General features: G+C 52.1%; 1 protein-coding gene across 4 annotated transcripts in view; it reads left to right on the top strand.

Annotated features, from left to right (window-relative positions):
- The window catches only part of LOC144762134 (cullin-9-like), a 518,599-nt gene that overhangs the window by 191,542 nt on the left and 299,261 nt on the right, over positions 1-27,796 (top strand). For all 4 annotated transcript variants that reach the window (XM_078647278.1, XM_078647280.1, XM_078647277.1 and 1 more), the window contains one exon: positions 25,995-26,149. In XM_078647278.1, the coding sequence (XP_078503404.1) occupies positions 25,995-26,149 (155 nt within the window). The remainder of the gene's footprint in view (positions 1-25,994; positions 26,150-27,796) is intronic.

Here is a 27,796-nt window from a genome sequence, read left to right on the forward strand (position 1 = left end):
AGGGGACCAGACCTATAACTTGGGCAGGGCCAGACCAGGAAGGCAGTTGTATCCTGGAGTCGAGAGACCCGAGAAGAACTCATCTGTGACTGGCCTGCTGGCGCTGCCGCGGCCCTCTACCTCGTGAAACCATTGTCTTGGCCTGCTGGCGCTGCCGCGGCCCTCTGCCTCGTGAAACCATCGTCTTGGCCTGCTGGCGCTGCCGCGGCCCTCTGCCTCGTGAAACCATCGTCTTGGCCTGCTGGCGCTGCCGCGGCCCTCTGCCTCGTGAAACCACCGCCTTGGCCTGCTGGCGCTGCCGCGGCCCGACTCACAGACTCTCCAGCTCGAGGATTGTGAGCTCGCCTCTTGCCACCCCCTGTACCGATCCGGTACCAAGACTGTCCCGCTACCCCCTTTCCCTTACAGAGACTAGAAGTGAGAGGACCCTCCGGTCCGAGATATCCTGTATCGCTACTATCCTTGCCTTACGTACCTTATATAAAGCATTGAACTCGACCTGGTGTGGTGCCTATTTGTGGGGAGGGAGGTGACTTGTCTGTACGATCGCCGGAGACGGTCCTCATCGGGGACCTCTCCCTCAGTATTCGGCCGACCCTCAGAGTCCCCGTCTAACATTGGTGGCCAGCGACGGGATCCGAACCTACGCATAATCGTACAGAAAGTCACTCGCCCCACGACACACAACCACCATGACAACAGAGAGCGGAACAACGGAAAAATTCCAGATGGAAAAATTGGAAGACTACAACCACCGGGAACTGAAGCAATATTGCATAGAACTTGGCCTTCCAACCACAGGTCTTAGCACAAAGGAAGACTTCAAACGAGCCCTAGAAGCTTGGGCAGAAACGGGTACGGCCGTACCCCGAACACGAACAACCGAGACGAGCCCCGCACCAACTGAAGAAAGAAGAGCGGGTCTTTCCCTGGAAGAGATCCGAGAAAGAGAAAAAAGCAGACTCCACGAATTAGAACTGGCCCGACTTCGCTTGGATGGAGAACTCAAGCTGGCGGAACAAAAAATAACTCTGGAACACTTACGGCTCCGAGAGGAGCGAGAAGAGAAGCAAAAACAGAGAGAGCTAGAGGAAAAGAAATTAGCGTACGAACATGAGCGCAACCTCAAGGAACTGGAAATCCAGAAACAGAATAAAGAACTCGGGTTCCCCGAACGACCGACCCTGCCTGCCTCTACCGAGCCCAAGGTTCACATCCCCAAGGATGTCATCCGGGAATACCACAAGAACGATGATATACAGCAGTGGTTTAAAGCCTATGAGGTGGCCATGACCTCCCACCGGATTCCACGGAGCGACTGGGGAGCCGGGTTATAGGGGAGGTTTGTCAACGAAGGGCGGGACGCCCTGCTGCAACTCCCGGACCATCTGATGACATCCTACGACCACATGAAGGCCGCCCTCCTCACTCGATACGGGCTCACACCCGAGATGTACCGCCAGCGGTTCCGCGACTGCAAGCGGATTCCGGGTACAACCTGGGTGGAGTACGTGAACTTCTTTAGCCGAGCCTTCGAGGGTTGGATCAAGGGCAACAAAGTGACCACCTACGAACAACTCTTTGACCTTATCGTATGGGAGCACCTGTCGAACAACTGCTTTGTGGAGCTCCGGCAACACCTCTTGGACAGTAAGCTAACCGAACCTCGACAACTCGCCGCCGAAGCCGACCGGTGGGAAAGCACCCGAGTTGGCCGGAACGGACCCAGCGAATCATCCAGACCATACCCAGGGCCCCATCGCCCCCGAGGAGGGGGAGGAGGCCAGGGTCGGGGGAGAGACCCCGGCCCCTCGTCACCCCCCAGCAGCCCCTCGACCCCGGTCGGCCGAGGAAGCCCTGCCATCCGGGCCGGTTTCCGGGCCAACGTCATGTGCCACAGATGCCAGCGACCCGGCCACTACGCCAGTGATCCCAACTGCCCAAAGAATCCGAACACTACCCCCCGCCAGGTCGCAGCGGCCGCCCTAGAGGAAGAACTAATCCCGGAAGACCAAGAAGAGTATGAGACCGACCCCTCTGAATGGGCACCCGCCGCCATGGCACTGGTCTGCTTAGGGGAGAGAGAGATGATTCCGCGGGCCCCCCTTCCCGCCAACACGCAGAAGTACAGTCAATGGGTCAACATTAATGGCCGCCGGGCGGAAGCCCTCCGCGACACCGGGGCCAGTGTAACGGCGGTCCGACGCCACCTCGTCACTCCAGACCAAATCCTGCCGAACATTCTTTGCCCTGTCCGCTCAGCAGACAATTCCGAAAGCCTATGCCACATGGCCTGCGTCCCCTTCGAGTGGGGAGGAGTAACGGGGATGTTAAAGGTAACTGTCCGCGATGATGCCCCCGTGGATTGCCTCCTAGGAAACGACCTCGAAAGCTCTCCCTGGGCAGCTGTCGAACGGAGGGAACACCTGGGGATGCTCGGCCTCCCCGAATGGGTCTGCGTCACGACCCGGACCATGACCGCCCGCGCGGTCCCCAGTCTAGAAGAGCCCGAGTGGCCGGAACCTCCTCCCGCGCTCATCCCAGAGGAGGCCGCCCCAGAAGCCAGTCCCTCGACCCAAACAGAAGAAGGATCCGACCAGCTTCGGGACGTCCCTGACCTGGCACAATGGCGGCAGGAGGGAGGCCCCACTCAGGAACAATTCCGGGCCGAACAGAAAACATGTCCCTCTCTCGAAGGACTCCGGCAGCAAGCCCTGGCCCAGAGCACCGGGGATACCTCGGGGGCCCACTGGATCTACTGGGACCAAGACCTGCTCTACAGCGAGCAGAAAATTGCAGAACTAGGAGCCAGTCTGGTGCTGGTGGTGCCCCTTCGCTTCCGAGACTTCCTCCTGAACTTAGCCCACGATGTCCCCCTTGCCGGACACCTGGGACAGGATAAAACCTACGACCGCCTGGTGACCCATTTTTTCTGGCCCCAAATGCGAAAGGATGTCACCAACCACTGCAAGGCCTGCCCCACCTGCCAGGCCAGCGGAAAAAGTGGCCGAAAAATCAAAGCACCTTTGCAACCCTTTCCTGTCGTCACCACCCCGTTTGAACGAGTGGAAATAGACATTGTGGGGCCCCTCGACCCTCGAACAGCCCAAGGACACCGGTTCATCCTGGTCCTAGTAGACCACGCCACCCGCTATCCCGAGGCCATCCCTCTTCGGACTGTGACGGCCCCCGTGGTGGGCCGAGCTCTGATGGGGATCTTCTCCCGGGTGGGGTTCCCCCGGGAGGTCGTCAGTGACAGGGGCACGAACTTTATCTCCAGATATATGAAGTCTCTCTGGCAACAATGCGGGGTCACCTACAAATTCACGACCCCCTATCACCCGCAAGGAAACGGACTGGTCGAGAGGTTCAACCGCACCCTTAAGGGAATGATTAGGGGCCTAGAAGAATCCCTTCGACGCCAGTGGGACGTGCTACTTCCATGCCTCCTGTTTGCCTATCGGGAGGTCCCGCAGAAATCCCTCGGCTTCAGCCCATTTGAACTCCTGTACGGGCACCCCGTCCGGGGCCCCCTCAGCCTGGTCAAGGAAGGTTGGGAGCAGCCTCTCCAGAAAACTCCCCCGGACGTCTACAGGTATCTCCTGGCTCTCCGCAACCAGACCCGGCGGTTCCGAGACACCGCCAAAGCCAATCTCGAGGCCAGTCAGGAGGACATGAAGAGGTGGTACGATCAGCACGCGTCCTCCATTGAGTTCGAACCGGGACAACAGGTCTGGGTGATGTCCCCGGTTGAACCCTGTGCACTCCAAGACAGATGGTCCGGGCCCTTCAAGGTGATCGAACGCAAGGGGCCCGTCACCTATTTAGTCGACATGGAGACTGCCCGGAACCCCCTACGGGTCCTCCATGCCAACAGGCTCAAACCCCATTTGGTGCGATCCGAACTCAGCCTCCTGATGGCTACCGATAATGGGACAGAAGAAGACTCCGAACCCCTTCCGGACTTACTGAGAGCCCTCGAGCAGGATGGCTCAGTGGAAGGGGTCCAGCTCTCCGAGGCCCTGTCCCCGGAGCAACGCCAAGACTGCCAAACGCTCCTGAGGCGGTTCGCCTCCCTGTTCTCCCTCACCCCCGGAGTCACCCCCTGGTGCCTTCACGATGTGGACACCGGGGACAGCCCTCCTATTCGACACCGGGCGTACCGCGTGCCCGACCGGGTGCGCGCCTGCATCCAGACCGAGGTGTCCAAAATGCTGACCCTGGGAGTGATCGAACCCTCAGACAGCCCCTGGGCGAGCCCAGTCGTCCTGGTTCCCAAGGCGGCCGCCCCGGGCGTTGCCCCTGAGCTCCGGTTCTGCGTGGACTATCGGGGGCTGAATGCAGTTACCAGGACCGACGCTCATCCCATCCCCCGGGCAGATGAGCTAATTGACCGGATGGGGGCCGCCCGCTACCTGAGCATCTTCGACCTAACAGCGGGCTACTGGCAGATCGCCCTCACCCCTAGGGCCCAAGAACGTTCCGCCTTCTCTACCCCGGACGGGCACTACCACTTTAAAGTAATGCCCTTCGGCATGAAAAACGCCCCGGCAACGTTCCAACGGCTGGTAAACCAGGTACTGGCGGGCCTGGAAGACTTCAGCGCCGCCTACCTGGACGACATTGCTGTGTACAGCCACCAGTGGCTCGACCACCTCCGCCACCTGCGGAAGGTTCTACACGCCCTCCAGCAAGCCGGGCTCACCATCAAGGCCAGCAAGTGCCAGGTTGGCCAAGGGTCCGTGACCTACCTGGGACACCAAGTGGGAAGCGGGCTGGTGGCCCCTCTCCAACTCAAGATTGCTGCCATCCAGGCCTGGCAACCCCCTACGACCCAAACGGAGGTCCGGGCCTTCCTGGGGCTCACCGGATACTACCGGCGGTTCGTGAAGGACTATGGCAGCATCGTGGGGCCCCTCACAGAGCTCACCTCCAAGAAGGGCCCCAAAACCGTCAACTGGACCCCGGACTGCCAATCGGCCTTCGAGAAACTAAAGGCCGCCATGTGCACGGCCCCCGTGCTCCAGGCTCCCGACTACAGCCGGGAATTCATTGTGCAGACGGACGCCTCCGATCATGGTGTGGGGGCCGTCCTCTCCCAACTCAACGCCGAAGGGATCGACCAACCAGTGGCCTTCATCAGCAGACGCCTACTGCCCCGAGAACAGCGCTGGAGCACCATTGAGAGGGAGGCCTTCGCCGTAGTCTGGGCACTCAAGAAGCTCCGGCCATACCTCTTCGGCACCCACTTCCGGGTGCAAACAGACCACCGACCCCTGCAATGGCTGATGAAAATGCGGGGGGAGAACCCAAAGCTGTTGCGCTGGTCCATCTCCCTGCAGGGGATGGACTTCACGGTGGAACATCGTCCAGGCCAGGACCACGCCAACGCCGACGGCCTGTCACGCTTTTTCCGCCTCAGCGAGGAGAGTCCCCAGGAAGATGGCTGACTCTCCCCGCCTTCAGCTGGGGGGGACGCATGTTGGACAGGCCGCATGGTCGGGCTGCCCCCCCCTCCCCGCAATGGGACCTGGACCCTGGCTCTCCCTGCATCCCCCGCCAGAGTCCCCGACGACCACCCGAAGTACACTGCAATCCCTCCACCACAAGACACCAGCTCCGGACCCAGCTGGCCCGGGTCACCATCCACACCACGGCCCCGGCCCAGCCGCCATCTTGGGGCACTGCAGCACGAGGCCGCATGGCCTCAACTCGACCCTAACCCTGGGCCCGGCCGGCCCCGACATCGAGGCACCAACCTCCCCCCAGGAGGCAGAGTGACCACTTGGCGAGTCAATGGGAGAAGGAATCGTCAACGGCTCTCCTCCGCCAGGTGTCGATCACCCCCGGCCGCCCTGGGCGCGGGCTCCACCCCCCTGCTGGGTGTCTGGACTCCCTCATCCCGGACCTCCCGGCCCCCAGGCGCGAGGGTCCGGACATCAAAGGGGACCAGACCTATAACTTGGGCAGGGCCAGACCAGGAAGGCAGTTGTATCCTGGAGTCGAGAGACCCGAGAAGAACTCATCCGTGACTGGCCTGCTGGCGCTGCCGCGGCCCTCTACCTCGTGAAACCATCGTCTTGGCCTGCTGGCGCTGCCGCGGCCCTCTGCCTCGTGAAACCATCGTCTTGGCCTGCTGGCGCTGCCGCGGCCCTCTGCCTCGTGAAACCATCGTCTTGGCCTGCTGGCGCTGCCGCGGCCCGACTCACAGACTCTTCAGCTCGAGGATTGTGAGCTCGCCTCTTGCCACCCCCTGTACCGACCCGGTACCAAGACTGTCCCGCTACCCCCTTTCCCTTACAGAGACTAGAAGTGAGAGGACCCTCCGGTCCGAGATATCCTGTATCGCTACTATCCTTGCCTTACGTACCTTATATAAAGCATTGAACTCGACCTGGTGTGGTGCCTATTTGTGGGGAGGGAGGTGACTTGTCTGTACGATCGCCGGAGACGGTCCTCATCGGGGACCTCTCCCTCAGTATTCGGCCGACCCTCAGAGTCCCCGTCTAACAGCCACCCACCCCTCCTACAAACGAAACCCCAAGCAGCCTGGCAGACTACAAGCTAGGTTCTCTGTGGGTAGTGACAGGGAACATACTACAAGCACCACTCTGTCAGGCCAGGTCCGCTTCTGCTGTTTTCAGTGGGTAACAAGCGCAAGCTTGTCGACAAGAAGCTGGAAATGGCGGACACCATCCACCACGTATGGGAGTTTAGAGGTCAAAGTGATTCTGCACCTAAATGTGCTTGTTCAGAAAAAAGGCTTTCCACACTACTGCTAAAGTAGCACAAAATAGTGAATTTGCCCCTTAAGTTATTTTGTGCTACATTTGATTTTGGACCTTTGTGTGATTCCACGGTGCCGCTTTTGTGCCCCTAAATGTGATATATGTTTTTATCCTAACATTTTTCCTCACCTTAGCTGATTTCATGCCTCAATGGACTGTCAAGCAAATGGCATGTCCTACAGATGCTCCCCATTTACAGCTTTTGGGACAACTTACTGACACATTGGCAGAGTGGACAGAGTCATTTTTCACCTACATTTTATAAGGCAGACCCGTCCGCTTTGCACCAAGGGTGATTTTGCAACTGTTTCAACATTTTTTTTTTTTGCGTGTAAAATGTTCAACAAAAAAGATACTTCTACACTCATGGTTTTGCAACAGCATGTAATTTTGCATCTGACAGTGTGCTAAAAATTATTTTTGCTACTCATTGTGACTTTTGGGCCTCAAGATATTTCCACAAACCTGGTGACGTTGCGCAAAGACTGATTTTTGAACTTAGATGCAAGTTTGTCTTAAACGTGATGCCGCAGTCCTGCTTATTTCCCCCTTAGGGTGATTTTGTACCGGAGTGTGCTGTCAGCCAGATGTTGCGCTAGGGGCTTGCTGTATCATTTCAGGGTGGTGCTAAGGCAAGTGTGAACACTCATTGGCAAAACCAGTGTATCTAGCGTTCGTTTTTTCAATATTCGCTTTTTAATACTTTTTATACATTTTTGTTGTTTAAGGAGCCTCCTGGCCTTTGCCAAAACATTTTGCCGAAACTAAACTTTTTGGGGAGTCAAAGAAAAAGCATATTGCCACAGTATGCCCTGGCAATGAAGATACTACTGTGTGTGTAGATGCGCTCCTTGTGAGCGATCAGAATGCCGTCACTCACAATAAGGTTAACCAATGGCTGAAGTAGGCTAACTCTCATACCTCATGCTACATTGATTTTGTGGGCAGTATAAAAATGTGAATGCCCCAAACCATTGGCTGAATACTGCTAGCTGAACCCTATTATAAGTATATTATATGTATCATTTTAGTAAAATCAAAAGGTCTTGGCCAATGCCAGACCTAAAAATGCTGAATCTGGTGCTTCTGCTTGTAAGGTCAAGAGCGGGAGGCCAAAACGGACCGAAACCTTGGCCATAGTTGGTCTGTGCGACACCAGCGTGAAATGCGGACTGGAAGAGGGTGCTAGCTCATGAGCCCCAGGAATCTGCAGCCCAGACGAAGTGTGTGAGAAGCATTACCATATACTGTAAACCAGAAGAATATTGACGTGTGGGAGACTCTGATCCTGTGCATGTCCCTTGATCTGCTCCTCTGTTTGCATGCTGCTGTCCAGTGGAGGAGAGGGCTTGTTTCCATGACCCAGTGGTGGACACTGAGAGTGGCCTTCTAAACGTCACTAGAACCCGATCATCCGTGAAGGCCTATTTGTACCTCCTGAATATGAATCTTAGAGGAGCACTTGCATGGAGTGTCCCTTGTGAATTCCTTGCGTGAAACCTGTAATAGCTACAACTACCCTTCTTCAACTTTGTTTCAAGTTATCAAGATTAAAATTCTTGGTGTCCCCTAAACTGTCAGGCATCCGATCCCTCAGATCTTGGCCTTGTCTGATGAGGTCTTTGAAGACCTTGACACCCTTTGGTGCTAACCACGAGGAACTATTTAGTTTATTGCTACTCTTTGGGACTCTGAACTGTCCTGGGACCAGCTTTAGATGCCACTTGTCCCTTGCTGGTTCCCTGCTAGTCCTCCCGTTACAGACCCTGAAAGCTAGGCACACCAGTGGCAATTCACCTACCCACCACTGATTCTGACCAAGTAACCACTGACCGCCCCCTGGCTCACCGCAGGTACTGCTCAGCAACACGGAGTGTCCTAGGACCAACAACAAATACATCCTAGTCACCTTTTACTGCTGTCACAATCACGACTGATAGTACCAGTAACCACAGACTGTCCCTCTACTCGCCACGGAACCAGTGACTGCCCCTCTACTCACCACGTAACCACTGACTGCCCCTCTACTCACCACGTAACCACTGACTGTCCCTCTACTCACCACGTAACCACTGACTGCCCCTCTACTCACCACGTAACCACTGACTGCCCCTCTACTCACCACGTAACCACTGACTGTCCCTCTACTCACCACGTAACCACTGACTGCCCCTCTACTCACCACGTAACCACTGACTGCCCCTCTACTCACCACGTAACCACTGACTGCCCCTCTACTCACCACGTAACCACTGACTGCCCCTCTACTCACCACGGAACCACTGACTGCCCCTCTACTCACCACGTAACCACTGACTGCCCCTCTACTCACCACGTAACCACTGACTGCCCCTCTACTCACCACGTAACCACTGACTGCCCCTCTACTCACCACGTAACCACTGACTGCCCCTCTACTCACCACGTAACCACTGACTGCCCCTCTACTCACCACGTAACCACTGACTGCCCCTCTACTCACCACGTAACCACTGACTGCCCCTCTACTCACCACGTAACCACTGACTGCCCCTCTACTCACCACGAAACCATTGACTGCCCCTCTACTCACCACGTAACCACTGACTGCCCCTCTACTCACCACGTAACCACTGACTGCCCCTCTACTCACCACGGAACCACTGACTGCCCCTCTACTCACCACGGAACCACTGACTGCCCCTCTACACGTAACCACTGACTGCCCCTCTACTCACCACGTAACCACTGACTGCCCCTCTACTCACCACGGAACCACTGACTGCCCCTCTACTCACCACGGAACCACTGACTGCCCCTCTACTCACCACGGAACCACTGACTGCCCCTCTACTCACCACGGAACCACTGACTGCCCCTCTACTCACCACGGAACCACTGACTGCCCCTCTACTCGTAACCAATGACCACCTTCGCAGACCCAGCTCCGAAACCTCAGTGCAACGTCTGTCCCAGCCGAGAGACTCCCCAACAGCCTCTGACTGCCCCAGGACCGCCATAGATACTGCCCTGTAACCCACCGACTGCCCCAGGACCGCCATGGATACTGCCCTGTAACCCACCGACTGCCCCAGGACCGCCATGGATACTGCCCTGTAACCCACCGACTGCCTCCAGGTTCACATTGGATGCTACTGTGTAACCTCTTACTGCCTCCGGCACCACCACCGTTACTGCCCAGTAACTGCTGACGGGCAGTTACTCACCAGGCTAGATACTTGCGTTACGAGCTGTCCGATTAGTGGACATTACCATCAATGCTTTAAGTGAAACGCCTGCTGTAGTTACTGCCCAAGGAGAGGTATCGCAGTGGTATGAAGCACGCCCATGTGGATATGCTTCAAAGATTTTCTAACAGGGTTTCTGTCGAGTAGATGAGGTCAAGATTATTTATTCGTTCTAATCCTACAACGCATGCCATATGTGCCTTGGGCTCAAAGTTCACCTGGAATATTCGGTGGTGTACTGTGTACCCGCCCTGGGAGCTACATCCTAGCAGAGATGCTGCTGGGAGTGCAGCATGCCTCTGAAGGTTTACAACCCTGGTTAGCGATGCCACGGTGGAAGGCTGTGGTAGGAAGACCGGTTTATCAGCATGGTTCTGATAATATGGAAAGTGACCTAAACCTGCTCCCCAAGCACCACCGCAAAGCGATGCGGAAGGAGTTCCAAGAGCCCTTTAAAGCAGCTTTTGTAGAGGTGTGACTTTAGGAATTCCTGATAGGTGCCAAAAATAGCAGTCAAGAAATGCAACAAACCTTGCACCGTGGGTCCGTCACTGCTTTGAACCCCAAATTTCACCCAGAGTCCAGTCCTTTGCACTCACCCTGGAGACCAGCCTCACACTCATGGAACACACTGCCAAAAACAAAGACTGCCTGACTCCACCTCTCTACCACACAGTTTAGTCCAGATAGTGTCTTCACAACTGCTGTTCAAGCCCTCCTCTCACATCTGGATGGTGGTTACAACCTGCTGTATCTCCTCCCAGACTCAACACTGGTACTTCTTAAGGACTTCATACGTGCCAGGCTTGTCTCATCCATGATCCCATCACCCCATCCTGATGACACGTGACCTATCCTGAATCACTTCTCTCCAAAAGACGTTGATTTCAGGCAGACACATGAATAGATTCTTGCATGGATCTTGACTCTGTGTGTGCCTTTGACACCTGTGTTTATCTTGTCTCTGGGGATCTGGGCGTATGTCTCCTTGAATCCTTCATAGAGCATGAGTCTGGGGTTGTGTGGCTGTGACTCCTGTATGTATCTGGACTCTTATATTCTGTACTCTTTGACTGCTACATATGACTTTGTTGTTGCATCGTGTGCCACCGACTCTGACAAGTGTCTTAAGTCTTTAACTCTGAGCTCTACATGCATCTTGACACTCTGGTTGTGTCTCTTGACTCCTGCCTGTATCATGATTCTGGTGTGGTGTGCCAGTGAGTTCTGCATGTACCTTGGCACTTTGGTTCTGTACCCACCACTTCTTGATTTATTCTGTCTCGAGTGTTGCACGTCTATGAATCCTTCACATATTACGTGTGAGTCATGACACACAACTCTAGAGTCAAGACACATGTATCAGAACTCGTGGGTTCTCTACTCATGCCTTTTGCACGGGAAACATCATTTACTCCGAAGGCATCACCACGCATAACGTTTACCACGCGACACTTACCACGTAAACGTTTTTTCAACGCGGGTGTCTTCCACGACCGTCTTTACCACGCAAGTACGTTCTGCGTGGGTTGGGGAGAGACGTGGTATTCCTTCCAGTCGTTCTGCGTGGGCTTGGGGGGGCTGGGGGGGATCGGGGGGGGGGGGGCTGGGGGGGATCGGAAGGGGAATGGGGGGGTCTCCTCACAAATAACAAGCAGTTTACTTAAATAAACAAAACGCACATTATTTTTGAACTATAAGAAAAAAGCCTCCCCCAAAGACGTGCCGTGTACGTCAAAATAGCAGTCCTTTTTTTATTTTGGTAGACGTGTTTTGACGTTTGTTTCCATGGTGGATGGAAGTAAGGGCTGCTGGTGAAAGACGTGCAGGTAAGACGTTTTTTACGCGTGGTATAGTTCTTTGTTGTAAATACCAGCGTGGTAAAGCCACTTGCGATGTAAAATTCGCGTGGTAATTGTAAGCGTGGTATAATCATATATTCCTTTTGCACATATCTTCATTCTGGGATTGGTAGTGTGACTACAGCATGCATCCTGACTCTGAGATTGTGAGTCTGTAATAGTGGAGTAGTGTGGCTCACTGGTTAGAAGCGGCAGACCCTGAAGCAGAGATCGGCCCAGGACCAGGGTTCAATTCCCGACGCGGCAGGGTCTTGGGTCAAAGTCCGCGGACTCGATAATTCTCGCCTCGGTGCCTACGCTAACCATGGGTCCCACTCTGCAACCCTGGGCAACAGCTTTCTTAATCTCCACAACGGCCCCATCAACGCCGGGGATGCCTGGCTTCACCTTGGGGGTGCCCAGGAGGGACCATCTCGCAGGGAAAGCCAGGAGGGGTTCCCCAGCGGTCTACAGCGCCAGGAAACTCCGAGATGGAGTAACAGTGCGCTTTACAAGTATACTTACCTACCTACCTTCTGAATGGAGTTTCATTCTGAGGTTGTGCTCCCAGGACTCATTGACATACTTTGATTCTGGGGGTTGTATGCCCATGAATACTTCATTTATCTGGACTCTTGGGTATCCGAGACTCCTGTATCTCGACTGGTAATTGTGTCTGCCCATGGCCCTACATGTATGTGGACTCTGGGGCTCTGTGCCTGTCACTTCTACATGTTTCTTGGGGCCGGGCTGTTGTGTGCCTAGAACTCCCGTATCTAGACTCATAGTTTACTGCAAATGTTGTAATTGATCCAGAGTGTGACACGCATTCTTATGTGTGTCCTGCTTCTTTCTTTGTGTACCTGTGAGCGCTGCATGCATCTTGACTCTCAGATTGTGTGTTTCTGTGGTTGTGTGCTAGTGAGTTCACATACATCTCTCCTGCTATGGTGGCTTGTGACCATATACCCGTGACTCAATGACGTATCTTGACTCTGGGCCAGTAGCTAGCTTCTGAAGGGTAGGGCCATCTATCGAGGGTGCGGTCCTTGGCGGATTCTTGGCAATCCCACCACATTTCTCAGTTTAGACGCAAGGCCATCTCGAAAACTTGCACGTCACATCTTTAACAGAAGACCCTTCATCTAAGTTTTTTTTTTTTGTCTTCCTCACAGTTTATTTCGGGAAAGTTACTATTTTGTGGTTTTTAATAGTGGCATCTTCTCCAGGAGCTATTCATGAAGTTTTAAGACTAGAAGTACCTCTGGGGCTGGGAACACGCGTGGCTTTAAGGAGGTAGTTAAGGGAGCAGCCCCTTCCTCGTGGTCTTTTATCTGCGAGGCACAAGTCTTAAACAAGCATTTGCAATGCAATAGGTGTCACAGTTGAGAGTTTGAGCTATTGGCATTGTAAATGACAATGCTTTTTATCTACGTGTTGGTTTTTAAAACATAAATAAAAGGCTTGTCATTTACAATGCCAATAGCTTAATCTCTCCCAAATGCGAGACCTATTGCGTTGCAAATGCTTGTTTTTCAAAGTATTATATATAGGCTTAATTTCGTTGTGTGTGTGTTTTTTTGTGGAAAGGTGTGTTGGGTAAAGTGCACAACAATGGCTGCTGACTTAAGTCTTGCTTGCGTTTTTCTTTCTTTACACAAATTGCGCTATCATTAATCGGTTTGACACATGCGTACTACTGATGAATTTTGCATTTATCTTTAACGCCGGTTTAAAGACCGAATGGCAAATCAATTGCTGGCTAATCAGTCAACGTGTGAAGCCATTATTCGACTTTCAAGGCACCCTGGTAGTAATCCGTGCTCTTCTATCCCTGCTGTACGTTTCACGTATTTGTTGCCTTTTTGTCACCGATTACTACAACGTGTGGCCGATTCACTAGACTAACCATATTTGTGTAGTGTCCCAGCTTAGAAGAATATTTTTTGAGCAAGTTATGCTTCCGGTGTTCTTTTTGGCAGGCCACCTTACTAATATGGGAATTATAATGGTCTTTAAATTGCACTTGCGTATGTTTTTGGACATTCTTAAATAGACTATCGCATGATTCATAGTCGAGTATTGTTAGGAATTGGGGACTTAATTAATATTTTATCCAGAAACTGATGGACTGTTTCAGGGGGCAGTGTTCTGTTGGCTAAGCAGGTGGGTGGTAGGTCCCTTCCTTCTGGCACAGTATGCTTCAAAAATGGCCATGGTATCATCATTTTGGGTTGGGGTGTTGGGATGTGGCTTTTTGATGCTCAGGCGGTCTATCCTAAGTGGTTGCTGGGAACAGGAACTTTAAGTTATTGAGTAGGGGCCCAGTCTTTGACATCCTGTGGTTAACTTTGGCATTGTGCTCAAACACCTTGTGCATGGTGATTGCTGCTCTGCAATACCTTTGTTTGGTGTGGAGTTCCTCGACTTCTGGGTGTTCACAATGTATGCGTGGTGCAGTGCAGCACGTATTGACAAGACACCCACTGTGTGTGTGGGGAAACGGCCATTACAACGAAGCCGTTTCCACGAAATCGTTAACCACACATGCAGTACAACGCATGCGTGGTTACCACGAAAGCCTTTACCACGCATACCTTTACTACGAGGTTTGTAGTAAAGGTATATGTGGTAAAGGTAAAAAGTAAACAAAGGGGGCTTTGGGGGGGGTTTCCCCCCCAAATAAAAAACTCACCTGAAGTCACGTCGGGTTATTTATTTAATCAGCGTCGTTTAAGAGAAATCGGAAAATAAACTTCCGTTTTCTCTTAACGACGTATGACGTCACCACGCAAACAATTGAGGTAAATGTTATGCGTGGAAAATTAATTCCGTTGTAACGCATGCGTGGTAAAGGCATGCGTTGCAACGGAATTCGTTGTAACGTCATATATTCGTGTGTGTGTATATGTATACATGTCTGGGGTGGGTAAGGCCTCTTATGTATATTGTGGTGGTTGTCAGGTTATTTTTCCCTCTTTATTTTTTTCTTGCTTTCAGTCCTATTTGTTTTTGGGTTTCGCCTGCCGAAGGCTGCGCTCTGCGCAGCTCTTCAGCGCAGGTGAAATCCTATGTCGTCAATAAGGACTCCTGGAACGTCCCCCGGCTCTCATTGGTTAGCTCCATAAATGGAGGCTAGCCATTGAGTGCCGGATCTGTCCATCAAGGCTGGACCAGATTCAGGGGCGTTCCGGAGATTTTTTCCCAGGGCGGAGTTACGTTTTTTCCGTTCCCTCCCCTTTCACTGAAAGTGAATTCAGATGCGCTGTCCATTCCCGCCCCCTCCGTGTGCCTTTCCGCCCCCCTTGCTGTCCTGTGCACGTTTCCCGCCGTCCGTGTCCTCTCCCGCCCCCTCCCGCCGTCCGTGTCCTCTCCCGCCCCCCTCCCGCCGTTCGTGTCCTCTCCCGCCCCCTCCCGCCCCCTCCCGCCGTCCGTGTCCTCTCACGCCCCCAGCGAGTGCCCACCTCGCGATTTCTGCCCGCCTGCTTGCCTAGCGAGGGCCGCCGCACTGCCCGCGGCGACCCGGAAGTACCTGGCCGGCCGCCCAATCCCTTCGCGGCCGGCCGGAAGTCCCGCACCCGCAGCCCGGGGGAGGGAAAGGGAAGCCTTGCTGTTTGCCGCTTCCCCCTGCCTGGGGGAAGCCTTTGCCGGTGTTGCCGGTCTCCCATGCCTGGAGGGAGACCGGAGAGGAGCCTGACGAGGGTGGAGCGGAGGGGGCGCGGGGCACATTGTGGTGCCCTGCCCCCACCGCAAATCCGTACCGGCAGCAAGGAGGAGGGCAGCAGCGATCAGGTAAGGATCAGCGGAAGACGATCTCACCACCCACGGAGCACGGCTCTCCTCGCGGAGGCTCCCTTCCCCCTCCGCCTGGGCCTGCCTTTAGTCACGGCGCTCACCACACGCTCGGCCGGCTGCAGCCCCTGCACTGCTGGTGCCCCCCTGGGGCCGAGGTCTGACACACCTCCCTGAGTCGGAGCCCCGGACCCTCAAAAACTTCCCTGGGCTGGATTACTTAACCTAATCTCAGTGCCACACAACTGGATTCCTGGAGAGTCGCACTGCTGGACCCTACACCCAGTCTGGATTCCACATCTGGGTTCCCGGGGCAGCTTTAGAACAGCCAGAGCTGGACCCTTGAGTCTCGACCTAGCGCCCTGACTGGTTTTTTTTGTTGTGTCGACTGGAGTTCTCTGCCTTTTTTGGGTGTGTGGTGCAAATGGTGTCTACAGGCCACACTGAATGACAATTTGAGGGTGAATTTCTATTCTATAGTTGAAGGACCTACCCTCAATTGAGTTTAGCTGAGTTGTGTGTATGTACATTTGGAGAGATGATACTTTTCTCCTCCACTTTAGCCATACGTACGACATAAACTCTCCATGTAACTTACTTTTACCTAAATAAATGACATAATCTGCTCCAATTAATTACTATTCCCCATCCCTGGCTACCCATCACAATATTTCCCTCGGATTACAATTTTGTGCCGTGTAAAATCTCTTCCAACACTGGCTCGTTGTTGGTAAAGTGGTCATGCATGGCGTGATTATGTAAACTAACGAGGACGGCTTGCAAGTTACTAATGAATGCAATGTCTTGGTGTCCATTTTATTTTTTTCTGAGTACATATACATGCAGCCCACGTATGCCACATAAAAGTACGGGCAGAGAAGGAAATATCTGAGCTGTCCCTACGCCCGCGGATAGCCCGAAAATGATTACCAATTTACACTTTTCAGTTGATTGAGAAAATGCAGTTTTCAGAAGTGACTACCAGTATGAGTTCAGATTCCTATAAAAAGTGTAATGTACATTTGATGCGGCTTGGCTCCATGCAATATAATCACCTGCAAGTTCCTATGTGGGTGTCGTAGTCCTGAAATATGGAAGGACTAACCAAAATTAAATGGCTCTGTAGTGGTGAAAAATAAAACGTGGTGTATGGTGCTACAAAGGCATCCACACCAGAGTGGGTATGTTTAATGGTCCATTTAACTGTGGTTGGTTTTCAGTGGTGCCTGTATTTACAATTGGAAGTACTATTCCGTATGTTTCACGGAGTGAACAAAGATGTAGCAACTGACTTAAGGTTCTTGTGAGATGTATATAAAAAAAAGTGCCTTATTTTATGTTTGGGGGTTGAGGGGTCAGTTTGATTTAAGTGAGAATATAATTGTCCAATTCATGTTTGAAGTTGAGTAGTGTAACAGACTAAATGCAAATTTTTCGTATAAGCGACCATCTCCAAGTTAGGATTATGGCAATTCATATAAGTTCGAGATCTTTATTATCCATTAATGATGGCTGAGATTTTCTCCAGTCTAGCCTCGTTGATCAGGATGTTCCATATCATTTCACTTTTTTATTGCAATCGTTGCTCTCAACTACTAATCGGATCATGGTGTTTGAGATGCCACCAGGGCTTTGGCAAGGCAAAAGAAGGCTCTTGTATTAAAAAAATGAATGCAATCCATTTTTATTTTGGGAGCCTGGCAAGTGTGATGGGTCTCTGCCTAGACCAAGAATGTTACAGATGGACCCAGGAGGGCTGAAACAAAGTTGGATTTAAAGGATGGCGATATGTAAAAGAGCTCTGTTTAGAATTGTATGCAAAGTTATATTGTGAGGATAGTCTAAAAAAATGCAGCATGGGTTGGGTTTGGCTCGTATGGCCCTATTTTTAGCACCTTCGATTCATAAGTTGTCCAGCTGGAATTTATTGCTACTTAAATCGACACCAAGTGGCAGCAGAGTTTATTGGGTACAGATTAATACTGATTTAAACCACACAGGGCTGTTGCCCAGGAACAATGATACTTGAAGTCCTGTGCTTTAGCTACTGCCTTTTAGATTGTGCGCCTCCATATTCAGCTGTACAAATGCAAAGAGTAAATTCTCACACGTTCCAGGATTTACTAATCAGTGTGCATTGAAAGAAGCCACCTTTTTTTAGGCAAACTGAAGGCTGGCTATCTTGAAAATATAATTCATTCATTTGTTGTCTCCTGCTTGGTGACAACTACATCCCAATTATCAGTGTTTTAAAGTTAATTCCATGCCCTTAAAAAAGCTACAATGCCTTAGATTATTCTATACAATCCATCTGGTGGGCAGTAGACAATAACAAAACCATTCCCAGATAATGATTTGACAGCCTCCTCAGTAACCGATGCAGCATAGGAGAGAGATGGTGCCTGGTAATTGCATTTAAGAAAACTCGCCCAATGGAAGTTGAAAGTTCTAGGCAACAGTTTCAAGCATGTACATCTGCCTTTCTTAACCCTATTTAAAGTAGTAAAAATGCACTTCCTTAAATGCTGATCCGAATGTCAAGTTCTGAGTTGAATGTTTACTCATGCAGTTCAGTCATGCGAGTGTCAGTCTGTAAAAGCTAGGAAGTTACATCAGAGGAAGCGCTGCTGGTAGTGTGTGGTGCTAGTCTGTGAGGGGTGTGACTGCTACTCTCGGAGGGTTGTTAGCGCTGCTGGTAGTGTGTGGTGCTTGTCTGTGAGTGCTTGTGATATTGTGACTGCTACTCTGTTAGACTTTTAGTAGAGTAGGGTTGCTGGTCTTTGAGAGGTGGGAAAGTGCTATTGGTAGAGTAGAGAGAGTGCAGAGTAGAGAGAGTGCAGAGTAGAGAGAGTGCAGAGTAGAGAGAGTGCAGAGTAGAGAGAGTGCTAGGGAGTGCAGAGTGACTAGGGAGTGCTAGGGAGTGCAGAGTGACTGCAAAGTGACTGCTAGAGATTAAGCTAATGGCAATGTAAATGACAATGCCATTTATTTATCTGTTTTCAAAACCAACACATAAATACAAATTTTGTCATTTACAATGCCAATAGCTCTAACTTTTCCAAAGGCGAAACCATTGCATTGTAAATGCTTGTTGTTTTATGCCTGTTGTGAAATAAAAATGTTGCAGTTGAAACGGTGCTAAATCAGTTGCCACCCACAATCTAACACCAAATGGTGTTAACTACACATACTAACATTCACACGCACTTGCACTCTCACCCGCAAGCATGCACACGACATACATATAACAGTTTTTTTTTTACTTCCCTTCGCTTCCAGATAGGGTCATATTCTAGCTAATATACTCCATTTTATATAACACTAACCGTGAACAATAATATTCACTATTTGCATAATTAAATGAAACGAGCATTTTCAATGCAAGAGGTCTCCCATTTGCAATAGTATAAGCTATTGGCATTGCAAATGACAGTGTCGTTGCTTTGTTTTAATAAAAGGCTTAGTCCTTTACAATGGCAATAGCTCAAAATTGCATAAATGCGAGACCTACTGCATTGCAAATACTTGTTTATCTTGACTGTGGGGCTGCATCCCGGCTTGTGCCTGTGTACCTGTGACTCCTAGAGGTATCTTGACTCTGGTGTGCTGTGGTTGTGCCCCTGTGAACCCTTCTTCTATCTTGACTGAGGTTCAGTCTCCAGTGAGTGGCTGCAGTGGGGCAGCGCGGTGAGGAGATCTGCACTCAGACTGTCTAATCCTCTTCTCTGATCGCTGCTCTGCTTGCTTCACCTCTGATGGGATTGTTTTGAAAGCACACATAGCCTTCGTATGGCTTCTGCCTCCAAGAGTGCAGCGTTTGGACTTCCCTCTTTGGTATCGAGGCACTTGCCTCTGTTTGCTGCCAGAGACGTGTTGGTGCCAGAGATGTATTGGTGCCAGAGCAGGCTTCCTTCCTTTTCCAGTTTGCTCACTCTGCCCCTGCTTGCTATCTTTGAGTGCCTCAGCTGTGGGGTGTGTCTGGTTCTGAAGCCGTTGTCTGCTGGCATGCTTGCCTGTCCTGTGTGGGTCGGGATTCAGTGGAAATCAGATAACGTACATGAAGGAGGAAGCAAGAGTCTTGCGGAGTTTCTTGGAAGTTGTTTCATCAGATTTCACGGGGCGTGATGAGGCTGAAGTGCTCGGAGAGCTGCTCTGAGTCAGTTCTGTCTTTATGCCACGAGCCCAACTTCACTTCCCTATCAGGCGAAATTAAAGGATGTGAGCAGAAACGGAGGCAAAATGCACCAAGACCTACCCATGACTAACAACTGTGTCTTTCTGCCACTAGGCCAGCTTCACGTGCCTTCGAGGAGGTCTGGGATCTGGGCCAGTGTGCACTGCAAGCTACTCAAGGGCCCAGACTCTGTCCTTGTGCAGCTAGGACAGCTCCACATGCCTTCGAGGAGGTCTGGGATCTGGGTCAGTGTGCACTGCAAGCTACTCAAGGGCCCAGACTCTGTCCTTGTGCAGCTAGGACAGCTCCACATGCCTTCGAGGAGGGTTGGGGACTGGGCCAGTGTGCACTGCTAGCTACTCCAGGGCCCAGACTCTGTCTTTGTGCAGCTAGGCCAGCTCTACATGCCTTCGAGGAGGTCTGGGATCTGGGTCAGTGTGCACTGCAAGCTACTCAAGGGCCCAGACTCTGTCCTTGTGCAGCTAGGACAGCTCCACATGCCTTCGAGGAGGGTTGGGAACTGGGCCAATGTGCACTGCAAGCTACTCAAGGGCCCAGACTCTGTCCTTGTGCAGCTAGGACAGCTCCACATGCCTTCGAGGAGGTCTGGGATCTGGGTCAGTGTGCACTGCAAGCTACTCAAGGGCCCAGACTCTGTCCTTGTGCAGCTAGGACAGCTCCACATGCCTTCGAGGAGGGTTGGGGACTGGGCCAGTGTGCACTGCAAGCTTCTCAAGGGCCCAGACTCTGTCCTTGTGCAGCTAGGACAGCTCCACATGCCTTCGAGGAGGTCTGGGATCTGGGTCAGTGTGCACTGCAAGCTACTCAAGGGCCCAGACTCTGTCCTTGTGCAGCTAGGACAGCTCCACATGCCTTCGAGGAGGGTTGGGGACTGGGCCAGTGTGCACTGCAAGCTACTCAAGGGCCCAGACTCTGTCCTTGTGCAGCTAGGCCAGCTTCACATGCCTTGGAGGAGGGCCTGGGATCTGGGTCAGTGTGCACTGCACGCTACTCAAGGGCCCAGACTCTGTCCTTGTGCAGCTAGGACAGCTCCACATGCCTTCGAGGAGGTCTGGGATCTGGGTCAGTGTGCACTGCAAGCTACTCAAGGGCCCAGACTCTGTCCTTGTGCAGCTAGGACAGCTTCACATGCCTTCGAGGAGAGTTGGAGACTGGACCAGAGTGCACTGCAAGCTACTCCAGGGCCCAGACTCTGTCTTGGTGCCACTAGGCCAGCTTCACATGCCCTCGAGGAGGGTTGGGGACTGGGCCAGTATGCACTGCAAGCTACTCCAGGGCCCAGACTCTGTCCTTGTGCAGCTGGGCCAGCTTCACATGCCTTTGAGGAGAGTTGGAGACTGGACCAGAGTGCACTGCAAGCTACTCCAGGGCCCAGACTCTGTCATTGTGCAGCTAGGCCAGCTTCACATGCCTCCGAGGAGGCCTGGGGACTGGGCCAGTATGCACTGCAAGCTACTCAAGGGCCCAGACTCTGTCCTTGTGCAGCTAGGCCAGCGTCACATGCCTCCGAGGAGGCCTGGGGACTGGGCCAGTATGCACTGCAAGCTACTCCAGGGCCCAGACTCTGTCCTTGTGCAGCTAGGCCAGCGTCACATGCCTCCGAGGAGGGTTGCGGACTGGGCCAGTGTGCACTGCTAGCTACTCCAGGGCCCAGACTCTGTCCTTGTGCAGCTGGGCCAGCTTCACATGCCTTTGAGGAGAGTTGGAGACTGGACCAGAGTGCACTGCAAGCTACTCCAGGGCCCAGACTCTGTCATTGTGCAGCTAGGCCAGCTTCACATGCCTCCGAGGAGGCCTGGGGACTGGGCCAGTATGCACTGCAAGCTACTCAAGGGCCCAGACTCTGTCCTTGTGCAGCTAGGCCAGCTCCACATGCCTTCGAGGAGGGTTGGGGACTGGGCCAGTGTGCACTGCTAGCTACTCCAGGGCCCAGACTCTGTCTTTGTGCAGCTAGGCCAGCTCTACATGCCTTCAAGGAGGGTTGGGGACTGGGCCAGTATGCACTGCAAGCTACTCCAGGACCCAGACTCTGTCCTTGTGCAGCTAGGCCAGCTTCACATGCCTTCGAGGAGGGTTGGGGACTGGGCCAGTATGCACTGCAAGCTACTCCAGGGCCCAGACTCTGTCCTTGTGCAGCTAGGCCAGCGTCCCATGCCTCCGAGGAGGGTTGCGGACTGGGCCAGTGTGCACTGTAATCTACTCAAGGGCCCAGACTCTGTCCTTGTGCAGCTAGGCCAGCGTCACATGCCTCCGAGGAGGGTTGCGGACTGGGCCAGTGTGCACTGCTAGCTACTCCCGGGCCCAGACTCTGTCCTTGTGCAGCTAGGCCAGCTTCACATGCCTTCGAGGCGGGCAGGGGACTGGGCCAGTGTGCACTGCAAGCTACTCCAGGGCCCAGACTCTGTCCTTGTGCAGCTAGGCCAGCGTCACATGCCTCCGAGGAGGGTTGCGGACTGGGCCAGTGTGCACTGCTAGCTACTCAAGGGCCCAGACTCTGTCCTTGTGCAGCTAGGCCAGCGTCACATGCCTCCGAGGAGGGTTGGGGACTGGGCCAGTATGCACTGCAAGCTACTCCAGGACCCAGACTCTGTCCTTGTGCAGCTAGGCCAGCTCCACATGCCTTCGAGGAGGGTTGGGGACTGGGCCAGTGTGCACTGCTAGCTACTCCAGGGCCCAGACTCTGTCCTTGTGCAGCTGGGCCAGCTTCACATGCCTTTGAGGAGAGTTGGAGACTGGACCAGAGTGCACTGCAAGCTACTCCAGGGCCCAGACTCTGTCATTGTGCAGCTAGGCCAGCTTCACATGCCTCCGAGGAGGCCTGGGGACTGGGCCAGTATGCACTGCAAGCTACTCAAGGGCCCAGACTCTGTCCTTGTGCAGCTAGGCCAGCGTCACATGCCTTCGAGGAGGCCTGGGGACTGGGCCAGTATGCACTGCAAGCTACTCCAGGGCCCAGACTCTGTCCTTGTGCAGCTAGGCCAGCGTCACATGCCTCCGAGGAGGCCTGGGGACTGGGCCAGTATGCACTGCAAGCTACTCCAGGGCCCAGACTCTGTCCTTGTGCAGCTAGGCCAGCGTCACATGCCTCCGAGGAGGGTTGCGGACTGGGCCAGTGTGCACTGCTAGCTACTCCAGGGCCCAGACTCTGTCCTTGTGCAGCTGGGCCAGCTTCACATGCCTTTGAGGAGAGTTGGAGACTGGACCAGAGTGCACTGCAAGCTACTCCAGGGCCCAGACTCTGTCATTGTGCAGCTAGGCCAGCTTCACATGCCTCCGAGGAGGCCTGGGGACTGGGCCAGTATGCACTGCAAGCTACTCAAGGGCCCAGACTCTGTCCTTGTGCAGCTAGGCCAGCTCCACATGCCTTCGAGGAGGGTTGGGGACTGGGCCAGTGTGCACTGCTAGCTACTCCAGGGCCCAGACTCTGTCTTTGTGCAGCTAGGCCAGCTCTACATGCCTTCAAGGAGGGTTGGGGACTGGGCCAGTATGCACTGCAAGCTACTCCAGGACCCAGACTCTGTCCTTGTGCAGCTAGGCCAGCTTCACATGCCTTCGAGGAGGGTTGGGGACTGGGCCAGTATGCACTGCAAGCTACTCCAGGGCCCAGACTCTGTCCTTGTGCAGCTAGGCCAGCGTCCCATGCCTCCGAGGAGGGTTGCGGACTGGGCCAGTGTGCACTGTAATCTACTCAAGGGCCCAGACTCTGTCCTTGTGCAGCTAGGCCAGCGTCACATGCCTCCGAGGAGGGTTGCGGACTGGGCCAGTGTGCACTGCTAGCTACTCCAGGGCCCAGACTCTGTCCTTGTGCAGCTAGGCCAGCTTCACATGCCTTCGAGGCGGGCAGGGGACTGGGCCAGTGTGCACTGCAAGCTACTCCAGGGCCCAGACTCTGTCCTTGTGCAGCTAGGCCAGCGTCACATGCCTCCGAGGAGGGTTGCGGACTGGCCCAGTGTGCACTGCTAGCTACTCAAGGGCCCAGACTCTGTCCTTGTGCAGCTAGGCCAGCTCCACATGCCTTCGAGGAGGGCTGGGGACTGGGCCAGTGTGCACTGCAAGCTACTGAAGGGTCCAGACTCTGTCCTTGTGCAACTAGGCCAGCTGCTCCTACTTGTGAGAAGAGCTAAATGTTGGTCCCGAGTGGCCAGAGCCCAGTGGAAGCTACTCCAGAGTAAAGACTCCGTCTTTGTAGAGCAAGGCTGTCTTCACTTGCCTGTGAGGTGGGCGTAATGTGAGTGGAGACCGTACCAGTGCTTGTGCTTGAAGCATGTGAGTAGGGGCTGCACGGTGGAGATCTTCCTGCCAGGCTTTGTTGGACTTTGGAACCATAATATATTGGCCATTGATATTATTTGTGATCAGAGGCCCTGATAAGTGTATAGACTATCCCAGTTAGAAGCTGCACCTGAACCTTACTCACTGCAGTGTAAATAAACTGTGTGGGGGTATTGTGGGCAGAAGTGCTGGTTGCTGGTCAACCTCTGCACATTCAGCTTCCTGATTACCTGACCATCTACCTCGCACATGCAGCCCTCTCAGCGATGAATGGAGTGTGTTGGTGAAGACACAACGTGGTCCTCAAGTATTTGAATATTAAACTTAGGGATGTCCTCGGAATAGTCTCAGAGTACATCCTTTCAGACCGGGATCACGCATTGACAGCTCTGGCTGCGGGTTGCACAGTATTAGGATTTTGAACTGACAGCTGTCTCTAGTTTGTGCAATATTAAGAACTCGTAGTGACAGTTGTGGCCATGGTTCATGTAGGATTGGGAACTAGCATTGCCTGCTCGTTCTCTGGTTGGTACTAGAATAACCATCTCGCATTGCTGGCTCGGTCACTGGTTTATGTAGAATTAGCATCTCTCCTTTCCAGGTCTGTCTCTGGTTTATATGGGATTAGCATCTCGCCTTGTCAGCTGAGGCTCTGGTTTGTATAGGATTGGGATTTCGCCTTGTGCGCTCTGTCTCCGGTTTGTATAGGATTGGGATTTCGCCATGTGAGCTCTCTCTGGTTCGTACAGGATTGGGAACCTACACAAACAGATTGTTCTGTGGTTTACCAAAGATTAGGATGTCACATTACTCTGGTTCCTGCAGAGTTCTGCTGTTGCAGTGGCCGCTTTCTCTGGTTTGTAGATGTGTAGGAGCTTAAATTTAAAGCTTCGCCTCTTGCTTGTGCAGGATGAGAATTTTGAAAACGCCTGCCCATACATTTGGTTTATACAGGATTAGGAATGCACGTTTGCCTCTTGATCTCTGGTTTGTACAGTATTTGTATCTCTTATTAACAACTCTGTTCCTGGGACCCCACACTGATAGATCTGATTTCTGTAGTGCTGGATTAGGCGCTTGCATTACCTGCCCAGTCTTGGAGTTGTAATTGGGATCTCAGTGACCGCCGTGTCCGGTTTGTACAGGATTAGGACCTTGCTTTGTCAGCTCCATCTCTGGTTTCTGCTGGAGCGGGACCTTGCATTGACGGCTCTGTCTGGCTTGTGCATGATTAAGATTGCGCGTTGACCGATTGTCTCTGGTTTCTGCAGGATTGGTATCTTGAATTGACTGCTGTCTTTGGTTGGTACAGTTTTAGGTGCATCTCTGGTGTCTGCAGGCGTAGGCTCTTGCTTTGATAGGCACTGCCTTTGCGTGTGCAGGATTTCTGTGCTTTGTACAGGATTTGGATCGCAAATTGATGCAAGATTGGGTTCTCACGTTGCCAGCTCTATCCTGGATTTGTGGAGGGCTAGGATCTTGCACCGGTATCTTCCTCTGGTTTGTGCATGTTAAAGATCTCATATTTACATCTGTTCCTCTGGATTGTAGTAGATGAGGATCGTCAATTGACATCAGTCTGGTTTGTACACAAGTTTCTTAGATTGACAGCTGTGACGTCTGGTTTGTACAGGATTTGGAACTCTCCTTAACGAGTCTCTGGTTTGGACTGGATTAGGATCTCACATTTGCAGCTCTATCCAGTTTGTACATGATTAACTGCTCGCCTCGAGAGTTGTCTCTGGTTTGAGCAGGATTAGGAGTTAGATCTCGGCATTTCCATCTAATTTGTATACTGTTCGGGTCTCGTGTTGACCCTCTGTTTCTGGTGTGTGCAGTATTCGGATCTCACATTAATAACGTTCTCTGGTTTGTGCAGGAAGCCGGGCCTACGTGCTCCTATCCCTAAGCCAGCAGGATGGCATTGAGCAGCACATGGACTTCGACAGTCGCTACACCCTCCTGGAGCTGTTCGCAGAAACCACATCCTCCGAAGAGCACTGCATATCCTTCGATGGAATCCACCTGCCGCAGGTAAGAGTAAGAGGGAACATTCAGCTGAAAGAACAGCCAATGTGTGAGGGTGCTACATATGGCAGTGAGTAGGACAGAACTAGTGAGTACCAGTAAGGGAATTGGAGTCAAGTCATCTTCCAGGAGACTATCTTCTGAGTGCCCTCTCTACAGTGCCATCTGACTCTGTATTTGGGTGTGCCACTTCACTGCAGTGTTTAGGCGCGGCTACTCAGTCTTTGATGTTTTCTGGTACAGAGCATGGTATCTGCAACAGGATCTGTAAAGTGGCAAGTCAGCAGTCTGCGATTGAACAGGTTAGTGAGTCCGCTTAGTCGGCCACGAGGTGCCAACGTCTCAGGGACCATCTGATCCCGCCACCAAATCCGCCGTCTCAGGCAGCGTTTAGGATCACCAATTCCCTCCTCTGCCAAATGTTTTTGTCTCTTATTCCTCTTTCTCCTGCGCAGAAACTACAACCAGAGTCCTGGCCGTCCGCCAGGTACAGAGTGTTCCTCTTTGTCTGTGTTTCGTTGCCACCAGTGTGGATGTTTGTTGATCCATTGCTGTGCGCTTTCCGGGTCGTCAAAAGTCTTGCTAGCGAAGATGATTTTAAAGCATGCTGGGAAGAGGAGCCTATATTGTACTTGTGGAGTTTGTTTCACTGGAAGGAGCTGTGCTGCTGGGGAAGCTGTATTGTGAGGTCTGGGAACAGCATAATCTACGAGGAGTCATGGGTGAGGGCCCCTTTCATACGTGCCGCCCGGAGGATCGCTTCCCTGTCTGCAAAGTTAAAGATGTGTGCTATTATTTTACACTAAGCACAAGATGGCAGTGGTATATCCTGGCCAGCACCTCTGTAAAAGTTTGTATTAAATAGTCCAGATATATACACAGGGATACTCTCCAGCGTGCTCAATGTCGAACACTGTGCCATCCACAGTGTTGTACTGTATGTGGGAAACCCCACATCCAAATAAGACCAAAAGTTTTGTTAGACAGAGCACAACCCAAAAACGTTGTCACCACAATGGTTAGAGTAGACCAAACATGCGTGGTATCACATAAAGCACAACTCGGGTATTGTCCAAAAAACAGAGTCTTTTTATTTTCAAATCTTGATCAAAGTTGACTCATCACAGTTGACACGTAGATATACAGAGAATCACAGCCGACACGTGTTTTGTCTTGAGACGACTTTTTCAAGGCTGTACGAGAAATATATACATATCATTTAGCTCGGAAAAACAAATCAAAGACAGACATTCTTCTGTATTAACATGGTGATATTTTTAGAAAAGAAGGCTCAGCATCGGGTTCTATGCATTATTCCTAAAATATCAAATTGACGTTAACCTATGACACTCTATAAGAATACCATAATATGTTTTCTCCTTTATATTCTTTTTATTTTCATCTCAATATTTCGTAAACATTCTATTACACAATTTTTTTGAATATTTTATATAAAATTTTTTTTCCTTAATATAAATATTTGATTCACAATTTGTTAAACGCAATATACCAATAGATACAACTTAATATCTAGAACCACAATTCGTTTCACTCAACGCGTTTCGGCTTGCGCTTTCATCAGGAATTCTGTGTTTCTTTTCACATATATTGGAACTATAAATTAAAGAAAATGTATTTTAGTTAATTGTTCAT

This window comes from Lissotriton helveticus, chromosome 6, assembly GCF_964261635.1.
Source record: "Lissotriton helveticus chromosome 6, aLisHel1.1, whole genome shotgun sequence".
Lineage (NCBI taxonomy): Eukaryota > Metazoa > Chordata > Amphibia > Caudata > Salamandridae > Lissotriton > Lissotriton helveticus.